General features: G+C 46.7%; 1 protein-coding gene across 2 annotated transcripts in view; it reads right to left on the bottom strand.

Moving 5' to 3' along the window:
* Positions 1 to 14,526, bottom strand: part of MKLN1 (muskelin 1) — a 785,750-nt gene that overhangs the window by 393,159 nt on the left and 378,065 nt on the right. Inside the window, exon 8 of one of the 2 annotated variants that reach the window (XM_078677414.1) lies at positions 12,336 to 12,407. In XM_078677414.1, coding sequence (XP_078533540.1) covers positions 12,336 to 12,407 — 72 coding nt within the window. The remainder of the gene's footprint in view (positions 1 to 12,335; positions 12,408 to 14,526) is intronic. The other variant, XM_078677419.1, reaches the window with a different exon arrangement.

Below are 14,526 nucleotides of genomic sequence, written 5' to 3'. Positions count from 1 at the left end.
AACTACTTAATAGGGTAGTGATTACCCGATTGCCTCTGCGAATGTAGTCCGCTGGGCAGTACATTAAAAACAACAACTTGAAAGGACTATCATGATCACACATGCTGTTACCTTTGGAGTGGAGGGGCGCTACAGTAGCCTTGGATGTAGGTCGTTACCGCAAACAGGTGTTCTAAATGTAAAAAACATAAAAAAACGGACCCCAAGATTTAATTCCAAGCACTACTAGAACAAATTAATCAGAGCACAGTGTGCCATCAGAGGGGAGAGGGATCGTAGAATTACCTTCAGTCCCATTCAATTCGTCACGAGGGGTATCAACAGATCTAATCTGCATCAAACGGGAAAAATTAGAAAACATAGCCTCGTCAGTATAGATTAGGTCCCCTGCAGGATGGTGGCATCCAAGTACGTTATCAAGTATCTAACTACAAAGGGTGGGGGTATTTTTTACCTTATCGAACACAGCGCTGGCGTGGTCTCGAGGCAGTCAATGCAAAGCGACTCGCGTAACCAGGAAGTGGCGGTAGAGGGGCGTGGTTACGTTTATAACATCGGGTGCAGACATAGTAGAGGGACTCTAACTTAAGCGGTTGCTATGCGATGATAAACGCTTAGGAATGGCTATGTCGCTCCGAAGGTCCAAGGACTTGGGAGTCTAAAAATTTTTAAGCAGTAGAAGGACTCTAAAATAAGCAATTACTTATACAATAAGAAACACTTTAAAAACATGTGCATATTATTCCAAAAATACCAGCGATGATAGACGCTTAGGAATGGCTATGTCGCTCCGAAGGTCCAAAGACTTGGGAGTCTAAAATTTTTAAGCAGTAGAAGGACTCTAAAATAAGCAATTACTTCTACAATAAGAAACACTTTAAAACCATGTACATATTGTTCCAAGAATATCAGCATAATGTTGGGTGCATGTACCTACCCGCAAGGTGGTAAAATGCACCTTGAACTAATGTAGCATAATTATGAACCAATTGCATTGGGCAGGCAAGTGTGGGTGGATGTACCTACCGTACAAGGTGGTAAAATGCACATGCGTTTAGGATTATTGCACTGATCACATTTTAGAGGTAAAGGGCATTGTTCAAGAGGTATCTACAAGATAATTATAGGATCGCAAGTTGAGCAAAGCTACTTTCGGATTCGTTCAAGCCATTCCTTACAGAGTCAAAAATTTGTATCCATTTTAGTTCTCTCGTATTAAGGATAGGGGCAATGTTGCCTCCCCTCGGGCCTAATTTCACATGTTCCAAAATAATCCATCTTAGACTCTCCGGTGGATGGTTATTCCTTCGACAATGTTCCACAAGGGGTGCACCCTCCACCAAGCATCTTATTCTACTGCAGTGTTGTAGGAAGCGCGATTTCATGCGCTGTTGTGTTTGACCCACGTAAATTAGATCACAAGGGCAAATAATGCAGTATATTACGTCCTCCGTGTTACAGTTTGTGTGAGATTTGAGCTTCACACTATGATGTTGGAAGGTGAACTCCTTTGTTTGGATGGTTGACGGACAGGCCTTACAATTGCCACACTTGAAATGCCCCAAAATCGGAGGGAGGTTCCAGAGGGACGTAATGGAGGGAGTTGGGGTGGTTCCCAGGAGTGAACGCACCACATGGTCACGTATGTTCTTGCCTTTCTTAAAGGAGTGTAAAGGTAAGTCTTGGCACCCCAAATCATTCGATATCATTGGCCAATGTCTATTGATCACTTTTTTAATCTCATTACTGTTCGTAGAGAAGGTGGTGACGCAAATGAGTTTGTGATCATTGCTGTTGACGCGTTCATTAGGTTGTAATAGCGTCTCCCGTGGGTTAAACCATGCTCTCTTGCGGGCCTTCTTCGTGAGTCTTGTTGGGTAGCCTCGTTCAGTTAGGCGGTCCATCAGTTTTTGTGACTCCTCCATGTAATCTTCCTTCTTACTGCAATTCCGTCGAATTCTAAGGAATTGTCCGAAGGGTAGGTTGTCCCTCAGGCTCCTTGTATGATGACTTGTGTATTGCAATAGAGAGTTTCGTTCTGTGGGTTTCCGGAAAAGGTTGGTGTGGAGTGCCCCATTTTCAGCGATGATTGCCAGGTCTAGAAAATTAATCTTATGTTTATCAAACTGGATCGTGAATTGTATGTCCCGTGATCTATTGTTGAGCCAGCAGAAGAAGTGGTTTATGTCGACATCTGTTCCTGATTTGGTCTGGCACAGATGTCGACATAAACCACTTCTTCTGCTGGCTCAACAATAGATCACGGGACATACAATTCACGATCCAGTTTGATAAACATAAGATTAATTTTCTAGACCTGGCAATCATCGCTGAAAATGGGGCACTCCACACCAACCTTTTCCGGAAACCCACAGAACGAAACTCTCTATTGCAATACACAAGTCATCATCCAAGGAGCCTGAGGGACAACCTACCCTTCGGACAATTCCTTAGAATTCGACGGAATTGCAGTAAGAAGGAAGATTACATGGAGGAGTCACAAAAACTGATGGACCGCCTAACTGAACGAGGCTACCCAACAAGACTCACGAAGAAGGCCCGCAAGAGAGCATGGTTTAACCCACGGGAGACGCTATTACAACCTAATGAACGCGTCAACAGCAATGATCACAAACTCATTTGCGTCACCACCTTCTCTACGAAGAGTAATGAGATTAAAAAAGTGATCAATAGACATTGGCCAATGATATTGAATGATTTGGGGTGCCAAGACTTACCTTTACACTCCTTTAAGAAAGGCAAGAACATACGTGACCATGTGGTGCGTTCACTCCTGGGAACCACCCCTACTCCCTCACGTCCCTCTGGAACCTCCCTCCGATTTTGGGGCATTTCAAGTGTGGCAATTGTAAGGCCTGTCCGTCAACCATCCAAACAAAGGAGTTCACCTTCCAACATCATAGTGTGAAGCTCAAATCTCACACAAACTGTAACACGGAGGACGTAATATACTGCATTATTTGCCCTTGTGATCTAATTTACGTGGGTCAAACACAACAGCGCATGAAATCGCGCTTCCTACAACACTGCAGTAGAATAAGATGCTTGGTGGAGGGTGCACCCCTTGTGGAACATTGTCGAAGGAATAACCATCCACCGGAGAGTCTAAGATGGATTATTTTGGAACATGTGAAATTAGGCCCGAGGGGAGGCAACATTGCCCCTATCCTTAATACGAGAGAACTAAAATGGATGCAAATTTTTGACTCTGTAAGGAATGGCTTGAACGAATCCGAAAGTAGCTTTGCTCAACTTGCGATCCTATAATTATCTTGTAGATACCTCTTGAACAATGCCTTTTACCTCTAAAATGTGATCAGTGCAATAATTCTAAACGCATGTGCATTTTACCACCTTGTACCGTAGGTACATGCACCCACACTTGCCTGCCCAATGCAATTGGTTCATAATTATGCTACATTAGTTCAAGGTGCATTTTACCACCTTGCGGGTAGGTACATGCACCCAACATTATGCTGATATTCTTGGAACAATATGTACATGGTTTTAAAGTGTTTCTTATTGTATAAGTAATTGCTTATTTTAGAGTCCTTCTACTGCTTAAAAATGTTAGACTCCCAAGTCTTTGGACCTTCGGAGCGACATAGCCATTCCTAAGCGTCTATCATCGCTGGTATTTTTGGAATAATATGCACATGTTTTTAAAGTGTTTCTTATTGTATAAGTATTTGCTTAGTTTAGAGTCCTTCTACTGCTTAAAAATTTTTAGACTCCCAAGTCCTTGGACCTTCGGAGCGACATAGCCATTCCTAAGCGTTTATCATCGCATAGCAACCGCTTAAGTTAGAGTCCCTCTACTATGTCTGCACCCGACGTTATAAACGTAACCACGCCCCTCTACCGCCACTTCCTGGTTACGCGAGTCGCTTTGCATTGACTGCCTCGAGACCACGCCAGCGCTGTGTTCGATAAGGTAAAAAATACCCCCACCCTTTGTAGTTAGATACTTGATAACGTACTTGGATGCCACCATCCTGCAGGGGACCTAATCTATACTGACGAGGCTATGTTTTCTCATTTTTCCCCTTTGATGCAGATTAGATCTGTTGATACCCCTCGTGACGAATTGAATGGGACTGAAGGTAATTCTACGATCCCTCTCCCCTCTCATGGCACACTGTGCTCTGATTAATTTGTTCTAGTAGTGCTTGGAATTAAATCTTGGGGTCCGTTTTTTACGTTTTTTACATTTAGAACACCTGTTTGCGGTAACGACCTACATCCAAGGCTACTGTAGCGCCCCTCCACTCCAAAGGTAACAGCATGTGTGATCATGATAGTCCTTTCAAGTTGTTGTTTTTAATGTACTGCCCAGCGGACTACATTCGCAGAGGCAATCGGGTAATCACTACCCTATTAAGTAGTTTTCCATTCTTTTCTTACCCTAGGAGGTCTGCCCACTGCTCCATTGTCCTGACGAAGACCCGCCTTGTAAGGGCCATTCACCCTACCATATAGGGTCGAAACGTAGACGTTTTTTCCTGATATATACTCCTATGGTTACACAGGATTTACACAGCCATAGACAGGAGATATTGTTCTTTTTGACTTTTGATTGTGAATTATTCCGTTTGGATTTGGCTCCGAATTCAATAGACCAGTGTATATATATATAGAAAAATCTTTAATCAATGATGTGCAATTGATTATTTAATGTATTTTGTCACTTTCTTTCACATAATAATCCCTCACTTCACTTCCCACCCCCTCACCATGTGGGCACTAATATGCTTATGAACTGCAAATGAACCTTTACAATTTGCTTGAACCATTAATCGGTTTGCCTGGTTACCCTGTGAAATAAATACAACGTAACCCTTAATTCATATGCTGTATGAAAAATTTTCTTTCTCAAACTCTGTTGTTTCATCATTTTATGAATGATTGTTTGACAGTCTGGGACCCCCCTTTCTCCATAATAACTTGGGATCACCCAGGTCCCAATGACTATCTGGGTCTGACCCTGTTACTTGTTAACATCACCACTAACATAGTCAACGGGGATTTAAAAACCCTCATCGATGCTGTCAACAGAGCTGTCGTCAAAGCTGTCGACGACAAAGCAGTTGCCGTTCTCAACGAGGTAGAGGTGAGCATTGTCACTAAAGGTACGTTCAAAGAAAGTATCATAGACAAGCGACCACTGTGCCCTCGGCCTGGTTGCCCCCTCGCTCCCCGCCTGCTGCCTGCCACTTACCTGCTGCCTGCTGCCGATCCATCCCGGCGCCCCAGCCGCCGCAGGGCCGCCCGCCTGATCGCCGATCCAGCCCGGCGCCCCAGCCGCCGCAGGGCCGGCCGCCTGGATTTCGCGCCGGTTTTGACGCGACCCCGCCCCCCCGCCTACCGATAGGCCCACGCGCTCCCCGCCTCCCGCCTGACCCGCCCTCCAGGATCCCTTCTTAAGGGGACCCCGACCCCACTCTTGCAGCGACCACTGTGCCCTCGGCCTGGTTGCCCCCTCGCTCCCCGCCTGCTGCCTGCCACTTACCTGCTGCCTGCTGCCGATCCATCCCGGCGCCCCAGCCGCCGCAGGGCCGCCCGCCTGATCGCCGATCCAGCCCGGCGCCCCAGCCGCCGCAGGGCCGGCCGCCTGGATTTCGCGCCGGTTTTGACGCGACCCCGCCCCCCCGCCTACCGATAGGCCCACGCGCTCCCCGCCTCCCGCCTGACCCGCCCTCCAGGATCCCTTCTTATGACGCCCCCTCAGCGACCGCGCAGCGGACGCGTGCAGCGGGAGCACCGATTGAGCGCCGAAGGTGCGCCAAAGGTAAGCCCGTCTGCGCCCGTCCGCGCCTGGCCCGCGCCCAGCGCCAGGACCCCTGGCCTCCGCAGACCCCAGCCCACCCGCCGGACGTACGACGCCGCCACCCTCATCGCACTCAACGACGGACGACCCCGGGATGCTACCGTGCCACCCCGAGACGCACACACGGACCCTTCATCTGCCAGTCCTGCAAGTTCACCTGCATCCGGACCTGCCTCGCACCAGCACCCGCCAAGACGAACACCAGCACCAACCACCTGAAGTGCATCCTGCTCAACACCCGCTCAGTCCACAGACACGCCATCGAACTCTGGAACCTCATCGACACCACAGCACCAGACGTTGCCTTCCTCACGGAGACCTGGATGAACGCCTCTTCAGCTCCCGACATCGCCATCGCCATCCCAGAGGGCTACAAGATCACCCGGAGGGACCGCACTGCCAACCAGATAGGAGGAGGCATCGCCATCATCCACAGGGACACCATCCGCATCACGACCAGCACAGACGACATCCTGACCACCGCCGAACACCTACACTTCCAGATCCACACCGACCCGAAGACCACCCTCAGAGGCACCCTGATCTACCGACCCCCTGGACCACGCACACGATTCAGCGAGGACATCGCCGACTTCGTCAGCCCGCATGCCCTCCCCTCCGCTGACTACATCCTCCTGGGGGACATCAACTTCCACCTGGAGAACAACAACGACCGCAACACCACCACCCTGCTGGACAACCTCGCCAACCTCGGACTCAAGCAGCTGGTGACCACCCCCACCCACCTCGCCGGACACACACTCGACGCCGTCTTCTCATCCAGCAAAGATATCACCTTCAGCCACGCCACTGGACTCCACTGGACGGACCACAGCTGCGTCCACTTCACCTTCAGAAGAACGACGACCCACCACCACCAGCAACAGGTTGCCCGAAGAAGCTGGAGCAAGATCACAGCCGACCAGCTCGCCGCTGCCCTGAGCCAGCACCCTCCCGCCAGCTCTGCGAACCCCAGCCAGGCCGCCGACAACCTCACGAAGTGGATCAGCAACTGCGCGGACGTACTCGCCCCACTGAAGACCCCGCCCAGCAGACCCGGCAGCAAGAAGGCCCCATGGTTCACCGACGAACTCAAGAGCTCCAAGAAGAACTGCCGAGCCCTCGAGAAAGCCTGGAGAAGGGAGCCAACACCGGACAACATGACCACCCTCAAGCTTGCCACCCGGAAGCACCACCAGCTGATCCGCGACACCAAGAAAACTGCATTCAAGGACCGACTGGACAACAACGCACACAACTGCAAGGAACTCTTCAACATCGTGAAAGAGCTCTCCAACCCCAACGCCGGAAACAACGACATCACCCCATCGCAAGAACTCTGCAACTCCCTCGCCTCCTACTTCCACAACAAGATCGCGGACATACACAACAGCTTCAACACCCAACCGACGAACGCCACGCCCGACTCAACCGAACCACCGCCCCCCACCACCACCCTCCGCGCCTGGACTCCTATCAGCACCGAAGACACCGTCCGCACGATGAACTCCATCCACTCCGGATCTCCGACCGACCCTTGCCCTCACCACGTCTTCAACAAGGCCGACGCTGTCATCGCACCCCACCTGCGGGACATCATCAACACCTCATTCGACACCGCCACCTTCCCTGAGAGCTGGAAGCACGCCGAACTCAGCGCTCTACTCAAGAAACCAACAGCGGACCCCACCGAACTGAAGAATTACCGCCCCATCTCGCTCCTCCCGTTTCCAGCCAAAGTCATCGAGAAGACCGTCAACAAGCAGCTGGCCGCCTTCCTTGAGACGAACGGATCCCTCGACCCCTCACAGTCTGGCTTCCGAGCCAACCACAGCACCGAGACCGCCCTCATCGCTGCCACCGATGACATCCGAACCTGATGGATAACGGAGAAACAGCGGCGCTCATCCTCCTAGACCTCTCCGCGGCCTTCGACACCGTCTGCCACCGCACCCTAGTGCAGCGCCTCTATGACGTCGGAATCCAGGAGAAGGCACTGGAATGGATCATCTCCTTCCTCGACGGAAGAACCCAGAGAGTCCGCCTACCTCCGTACAAATCAAAGGCCACCGAAGTCATCTGCGGCGTACCCCAAGGATCCTCGCTGAGCCCAACCCTCTTCAACGTCTACATGAGCCCCCTCGCGGCCATCGCACGCCAACACAACCTGAACATCATCTCCTACGCCGACGATACCCAGCTGATCCTCTCCCTTACCAACGACCCCGCCGCCGCCAGAGCCAACCTCCACGAAGGAATGAAAGAAGTAGCCGAGTGGATGTCGACCAGCCGCCTGAAGCTGAACTCGGACAAGACGGAAGTCCTCATCCTGGGATCCTCGCCCTCCGCCTGGGACGACTCCTGGTGGCCCCCCGCCCTGGGAACTGCACCCAAACCGACAGACCACGCACGCACGCAACCTGGGCTTCATCCTGGACTCCTCCCTCTCCATGACCAAGCAAGTCAACGCAGTCTCCTCGTCGTGCTTCAACATCCTGCGCATGCTACGGAAAATCTTCCGGTGGATCCCCACCGAGACCAGGAAGACTGTCACCCAGGCCCTCGTCACCAGCCGACTGGACTACGGCAACGCCCTCTACGCCGGAACCACCGCCAAGCTCCAGAAGAGACTCCAACGGATCCAGAACGCCTCAGCCAGACTCATCCTCGACATCCCACGACACAGCCACATCTCCGGACACCTAAGAGACCTGCACTGGCTCCCGGTCAACAAGAGAATCACCTTCCGTCTCCTCACCCACGCACACAAAGCCCTACACGATCAAGGCCCGAGCTACCTCAACAACCGCATCAACTTCTACGCTCCCAAACGACACCTCCGATCAGCCAGTCACGCCCTCGCCGCCGTCCCCCGCATCCGAAGAACGACAACAGGAGGAAGGTCCTTCTCCTACCTGGCTGCCAAGACCTGGAACTCCCTCCCGACCGACCTGCGCCTGACCCAAGACCACCTCGCCTTCAGGAAGAAGCTCAAGACCTGGCTGTTCGGGCAGTAGCAGCACCCCCCCCTAGCGCCTTGAGACCCTCCGGGTAAGTAGAGCGCTCTATAAATGTCTATGATTGATTGATGATTGAATGTTTTTGTTGACGCCAGTACCGCCGTCGATGGTCTGATTTTCATTGACCACTAATCCATCTGTGGTGTAACTGGAACAGAAGAAACAGAAGCCCTTTTTTGAGACTGACCAGAGGAGTCTTTGGAGGCTTATTCAGCAGATGATTTTTCAGCAGTGTCTTTGAATCCTTTGCATATGAGGTAGAGCCCTCATTTTCGCGCTTTCACTTAGGTGGGGAGGGTTTTGGACTTTCCTTCTCATCAGAGCCAGACAGTGATCTGGACTTTTTCCTCTGAAGCTATAGAAGATGCATGGGTTCTCCGTCCTTTAGTGTCATGGCGGGAAATGTTCTGCAGGACTTACAAGCCTTTGGTCTATGGTTGGGATGGAGAGAGTATAGAGGATCTTCAGAAAAAAATCTAGTTTTGCCACAGGACTTGCATGTCCTGAAAAGTCTTTTTTTAGAAAGTTCAGACATATTTGAGAAAATATTGAAAATACATTGCCTGAGAGTATATCTGATTAATATTTTCTTCCTTGAGAAGAGAAGGCAGGGCCATAAGCTTATAACTGTAATAAATTGAGCAGAGCTCAGGGAGACTCCCTTACACACGACATGCGGTTAGAAATTTGAGGTATGTTGGCTTTGCAGAGGAAGAATGGTCCTGGGTTTTACTATGATTGGCTGAAGTTTGGGTCAATTAAAACCATGTGAATGGGTTAACAATGTCAATTGCTTTCTCAAGGTCTTTTAATGTATTTAAATAAGACTGCTTTTTTTAAATACTATGGGGTTCCCACCATGATGACAGGGAAGATTCAAGCATGTGAATGTATGAAAGATTCAATACTGGAGAACTGCAGATTTAGGCTCGAAGAAAGAGTCCGTTGCTAAGGAGGAGAAATGTTGTTATAACCACCTAGGCAATGCAATAAACTCCAAAGTATTTTTTTCCTCTGGATCTACACTTAACAAAAAATGATGAGTATGCCTAAATCAGCAAAGTGAGCAACACCGGAGGACTACAGAATAAAACAAAATCAAATTGCTCCTCAGTGGGAAATGAATGCAAAGAAGAGACAAAAAGCAACATAGAACTACAATCAAACCCTTTGCTGAAGACAAAGAATAATGCAGACAAAATAGTTTTCTACCTCTTCAGTAAATTATCTTCAGATCCAAGTGCATATGCGAGATGCAAGTGAAAGTAGGTGAATTTGCAACCTAATGGAAGCCTGAAACTATCCTTAACTAATGCAGCCTACTATTCTCATGTAGGCTGGAATATGGGAACTGAAATAGCAAGACTCAATGCAGTACTCGAACACCAACATTTCAATTATGAAGACAAAGAACAAGCATTGGCAATACAATAAAGCTGGGTTTAATGAGCTAAAGCCTGCAACATTAGCACCCATGAATTAGTCACTTACAAGGGAGCCAAATGGAGCTAACAGAGATATAGCTGTAGTTCAATGGGAGTGGAGGTGGAAGGAAAGATCCAAACAGCATTTGTTAAGATACGAATACTACACTAGGCTGAGCTAGAAAGATGTCCCTGTCAAGATCTTGAGCTAATGGCTGAAAGAGGATGGAGGAAGAAGCCAATGGGTGAAAAGTTAAGACCCAATAACACATAATGTATATTGTTAGAAATATGCCTATTTGAGAGCTGTGCTGTTAAAACACAGACCTAAATGATGAAGCAGGTGTGACCATGGCAACTCAGCAGGCAATTAAGAACTACAATTGTGGTATCCATTCTGGTTGTTCCACATTACCGGTAGTACTTAAGGGACACCCTGTCACAAAAGGCCTGGGAGCCGCATAAAATGCCATTCTGCACGAGCACCGTTCCAGTGCATCTGAAGAAAGGAATATATGCTGAAAGTGATTGGTGGGGTTGACAATACCCATCCAAATGAACAGAAAAGCCATCTATTTAAAATAAATATCAGACAAAAGGAAGCAAAATATAGAGTGAACGACGCTAGTCCCTGTATTGGAATGAGCAAAGTTTACCCCATGTGCATACTATATCGGAGTTTTTTCAAAAAAGGAACATGAGCAGGAGGCGCCCAGATATTTGAATTAGATAAACTTAGTTTTCGACAGCAGATACCCTGAATGACCGCTCAAGGCACAGGGGTTACTTACACTCCGGCTGGAGTGTACTGACGTTACAGCTAGAAGTAACAAATTCCCCATGGTTTACCTCTAAGAGAAAAAAGAAATAACAAAAGAACTGATAGGTCCTGATGAAGATGGAGATAATGCTCTAAATGCATTGAAACGTACACCTTGGCCTGAGCGTAGGATGTCCCAGTTATCAGCATAGCATTTAAGGGTTATTGGTTTTACCCTAAACACAAATTTTTGTTCATCTGTGCTTGCGATGCTGGACTGGGAAGGATGAATGTGTGTAGTATGAGTCAGTGATACGAGTGTTGATTATGTGAAGGAGGAATAAATGTGAGGATAGTACTTATTGATATTTGTTTAAGAGAAAAAGATATAAAGAATTTGTGTCTTCATCATGAATGTTTTCTCTTTACATAGATGGAGATCATTGTATTTACTTAAAAAATTTACTATTGAAATTTGTTGATACATGGTCAGGAAACAACATTGTTGAAAGAAACTATGACAATGCGAGTCAGAATTGTTACTTGATTGTTTTTTTATAAGTGAATAATGAAATAAAAAATAAATAAAAGTATTTTTATAAAAATTAAATTGATGTGTGGAGAAATCATGAGTTAATGACCCGCTTCTATGCTATATAGTAGCAAGCATTAAAGCAATTTAGGTCACGTGGGAGGTCGCTAATTGATTTTGGTTTATTTCCCCCTCACTCCCAGACCGTATGAGTTTAGCTCTTTAGGGGGGCGCTTTTCTTAAACAAAAGGGCAGCAACATACAATCTTTACGTGATAACTGGAATAAGGTGGCAGAGGGAGGTAAAGACAGACAAAAGTTAAACAAGAAAAGTTAGTAAAAAGTAATGCACAAAAACAATGAAATCTCACATAATTTCGGTTGTATCAAGCCTTTTAAGACCTGCGGGTTATATTTCAGATGCTTAAAACGCATGCAGGGGAGGGGAGGGGATTGGATCTTAAGGATAGAGCCAATCAACCTGTAAACTCTGCTACAGTGAATCTGGCCCATTAAGGTTTGGTGATTTGGTGCTGCAGTCAAAGAGAATTTTGGTGTATTTGTAGCATACAACTTAATAAACATGTATACCATGTCACAGATGCCGTTAAAATAGAGGACATTTGAAATGCATTTCAGAAAAAGGAAAAAAAAGTGAAATACGGAGTGTTTTACTTCAATGTAGTGGGCCTGTTGCAATAGAGGAGGAGAAAGGCAATTCAATTTGTTTTTAGAGAAGCCCTTTGCTTACCAGACTCAACATCTATGACCATCTGATGTCCACCTCTCATCCCCGGTCTGCTATCTTCTCCGTCACCTAGTGCTCAAAAGTGAAAACAAAACAAAAAATGCACTGAAGTGGCTCAATCGGTAGAACACAGACACAAATTAAAATAATAGAAAGCCTGCAATGGCGCAGATAAAAACTGTGGCCTGAGATGAAACAGAGTCCGACATGCTTGACAGAGTATGCAAATGTTGCAGTAAAGTTTTAGAGCTAGTAACATGGTAAGAAACAAAAAGCAATATGGTAAGAAACAAATAGCAATAGTATTTCTGTGTAACAACTATTTCAGAGAGATAAAGCAAGGTTAGTGCTAGTCCAGTTCTTCTGTGAAGCCCGAAATTAATATCTATATTACGATCAGAGTACAGCTTTAATATTCTCTCGACAATGTAAAATAAAAGCCAATAGTCTTTTTTATCGTTTTCTTCTTTTATTCCGTTCCTGCATTGATTTATTTTTCAACATGTATAGTTAGTTTGCAATTTTTTTAAAATTTTATTATCAGTTTTAAAAACAGTTGACACTTGTGACGTTATATGATGGATACTTTACATACCCATATTGTTTTCAATGCATACATAACGCACACAATTCATTTTTTATTCAGAATATAAAAAGGATGTTTTGTACTCCTTGAATGTTTCTTGTGTTACCATTAAGTTCTAATGCATGTCGCACATTTTCTTAGGGTGGTCTGGTGTCCAAAAGGGACACCAAATTCTTACTCGTAACAGCTATAAGACTATTGGCCTATGTTAATGCCAACTGTAGAATCGTAAACTTGCTGGACAGTGTCTATTCCCACTGAGCATGCATCCTGTGTCCGTTGTCATGTCATCATGTCACAACAATGACTTCTTCTCTTCTTGATCTGGGATATCTTTCTCAGAGTCCACCTCCTACTTACTTTTTGCTGGTATTCTAGAGTGAGGAATGACTGCCCTTGATGCAGTTTATAGACTAGTCAACGCACTTCAGTCCCACACAACTATTAACTAAATATCCAAGGTATTTGATGAGAGTGGAATACATGCAACTGTCCCGCATATGTTCTGTGCAGCTTTTTGCAATCTATGCTATCGCTAACCTTGGTCTTGCTCCAATCTGCACCTACACTGCATCCTTAATAAGGCTATTAACAATTAATCTTTGAGTAGGTCTTCCATAAGATTACAAGCACATATTTTCCATATAAACAAATCCATGTCGTCCCAAGTATGATTATATTTTGGGAGCCTTCATAATTGCGCCTGTGGAGCAAAACGTATACTAGCTTTGAGTTTCCAAACCAACCTTTCCCAGACGCAGAGAGCCATTTAATTCAGGTGTGGATGTCTAATTCTTTAGGTTTGACTTCTAGAAGAGATTAGGCAAGAACTCAGGCTTCTCCATTTTTGTCTTTTGCTACGTCAGATTGGGTGTCTAATCCTTTGCAAACCACCCAGGGATATGTTGTAGTTGGGCTGTTCAGTAGTACCCTTCCAAAGCTGGCACTTGCGGCCATCCCACATCATATCTAAAATGAAAAGTCTCACGTTTAACTCCGTTTCTATTTATCCTCTAGACAAAAAAACGTAGGAAGCTGTATAAATGCAGGAAAGTTTGTTCCAAGATCAGGCACATTCTACATTGAAAGAGATATAGGCATCTCGGGGGGGAGTAACATTTCAGACACCACTAACCTTCCCACCAGCTGCAGAATTTGCCAAAACATTAGTGAGCTTTGTATACCCAATGAACAAGTTACTTAACTTCGGTAACGCATTATCTGGGAGAGACAATATCTAGTCGCAGATTGCTTACCTAATGCTGTAGTCACAGCTTTAGTTATGGTGGATGAGCCTTTTACCCCTCAGGGGGCTGCTTTTTTGGCCAGTGCGTAGCAGATTTTAATACAGAGAATGACCCAGCATGTTTGTTAGTTTCTGCACCGCCTGACTCTTCTTCACTTCAACATACCCCATGAAGAGTGGGTCAACCACCCAGAACTCTTAAGTACAGATAAGGAAGAACAACAACGCTCTTTTTCGGTCCAGTAGGTGGGGTCGCTCCTCTTCTTCTGAGGGTTGTGGAGAAGCGTAGAAAGTGGGCAAGGTAACGGATTGGCCCACAAGGAATAGTGTTACTGCTTTCAGAAAGAAAGACGCCCTAGTGC

This window comes from Lissotriton helveticus, chromosome 1_1 (genome assembly GCF_964261635.1).
Source record: "Lissotriton helveticus chromosome 1_1, aLisHel1.1, whole genome shotgun sequence".
Taxonomy (NCBI): domain Eukaryota; kingdom Metazoa; phylum Chordata; class Amphibia; order Caudata; family Salamandridae; genus Lissotriton; species Lissotriton helveticus.
The sequence above is the reverse complement of the archived record's forward strand: the minus strand, read 5'-3'. Positions and strand labels throughout refer to the sequence as shown.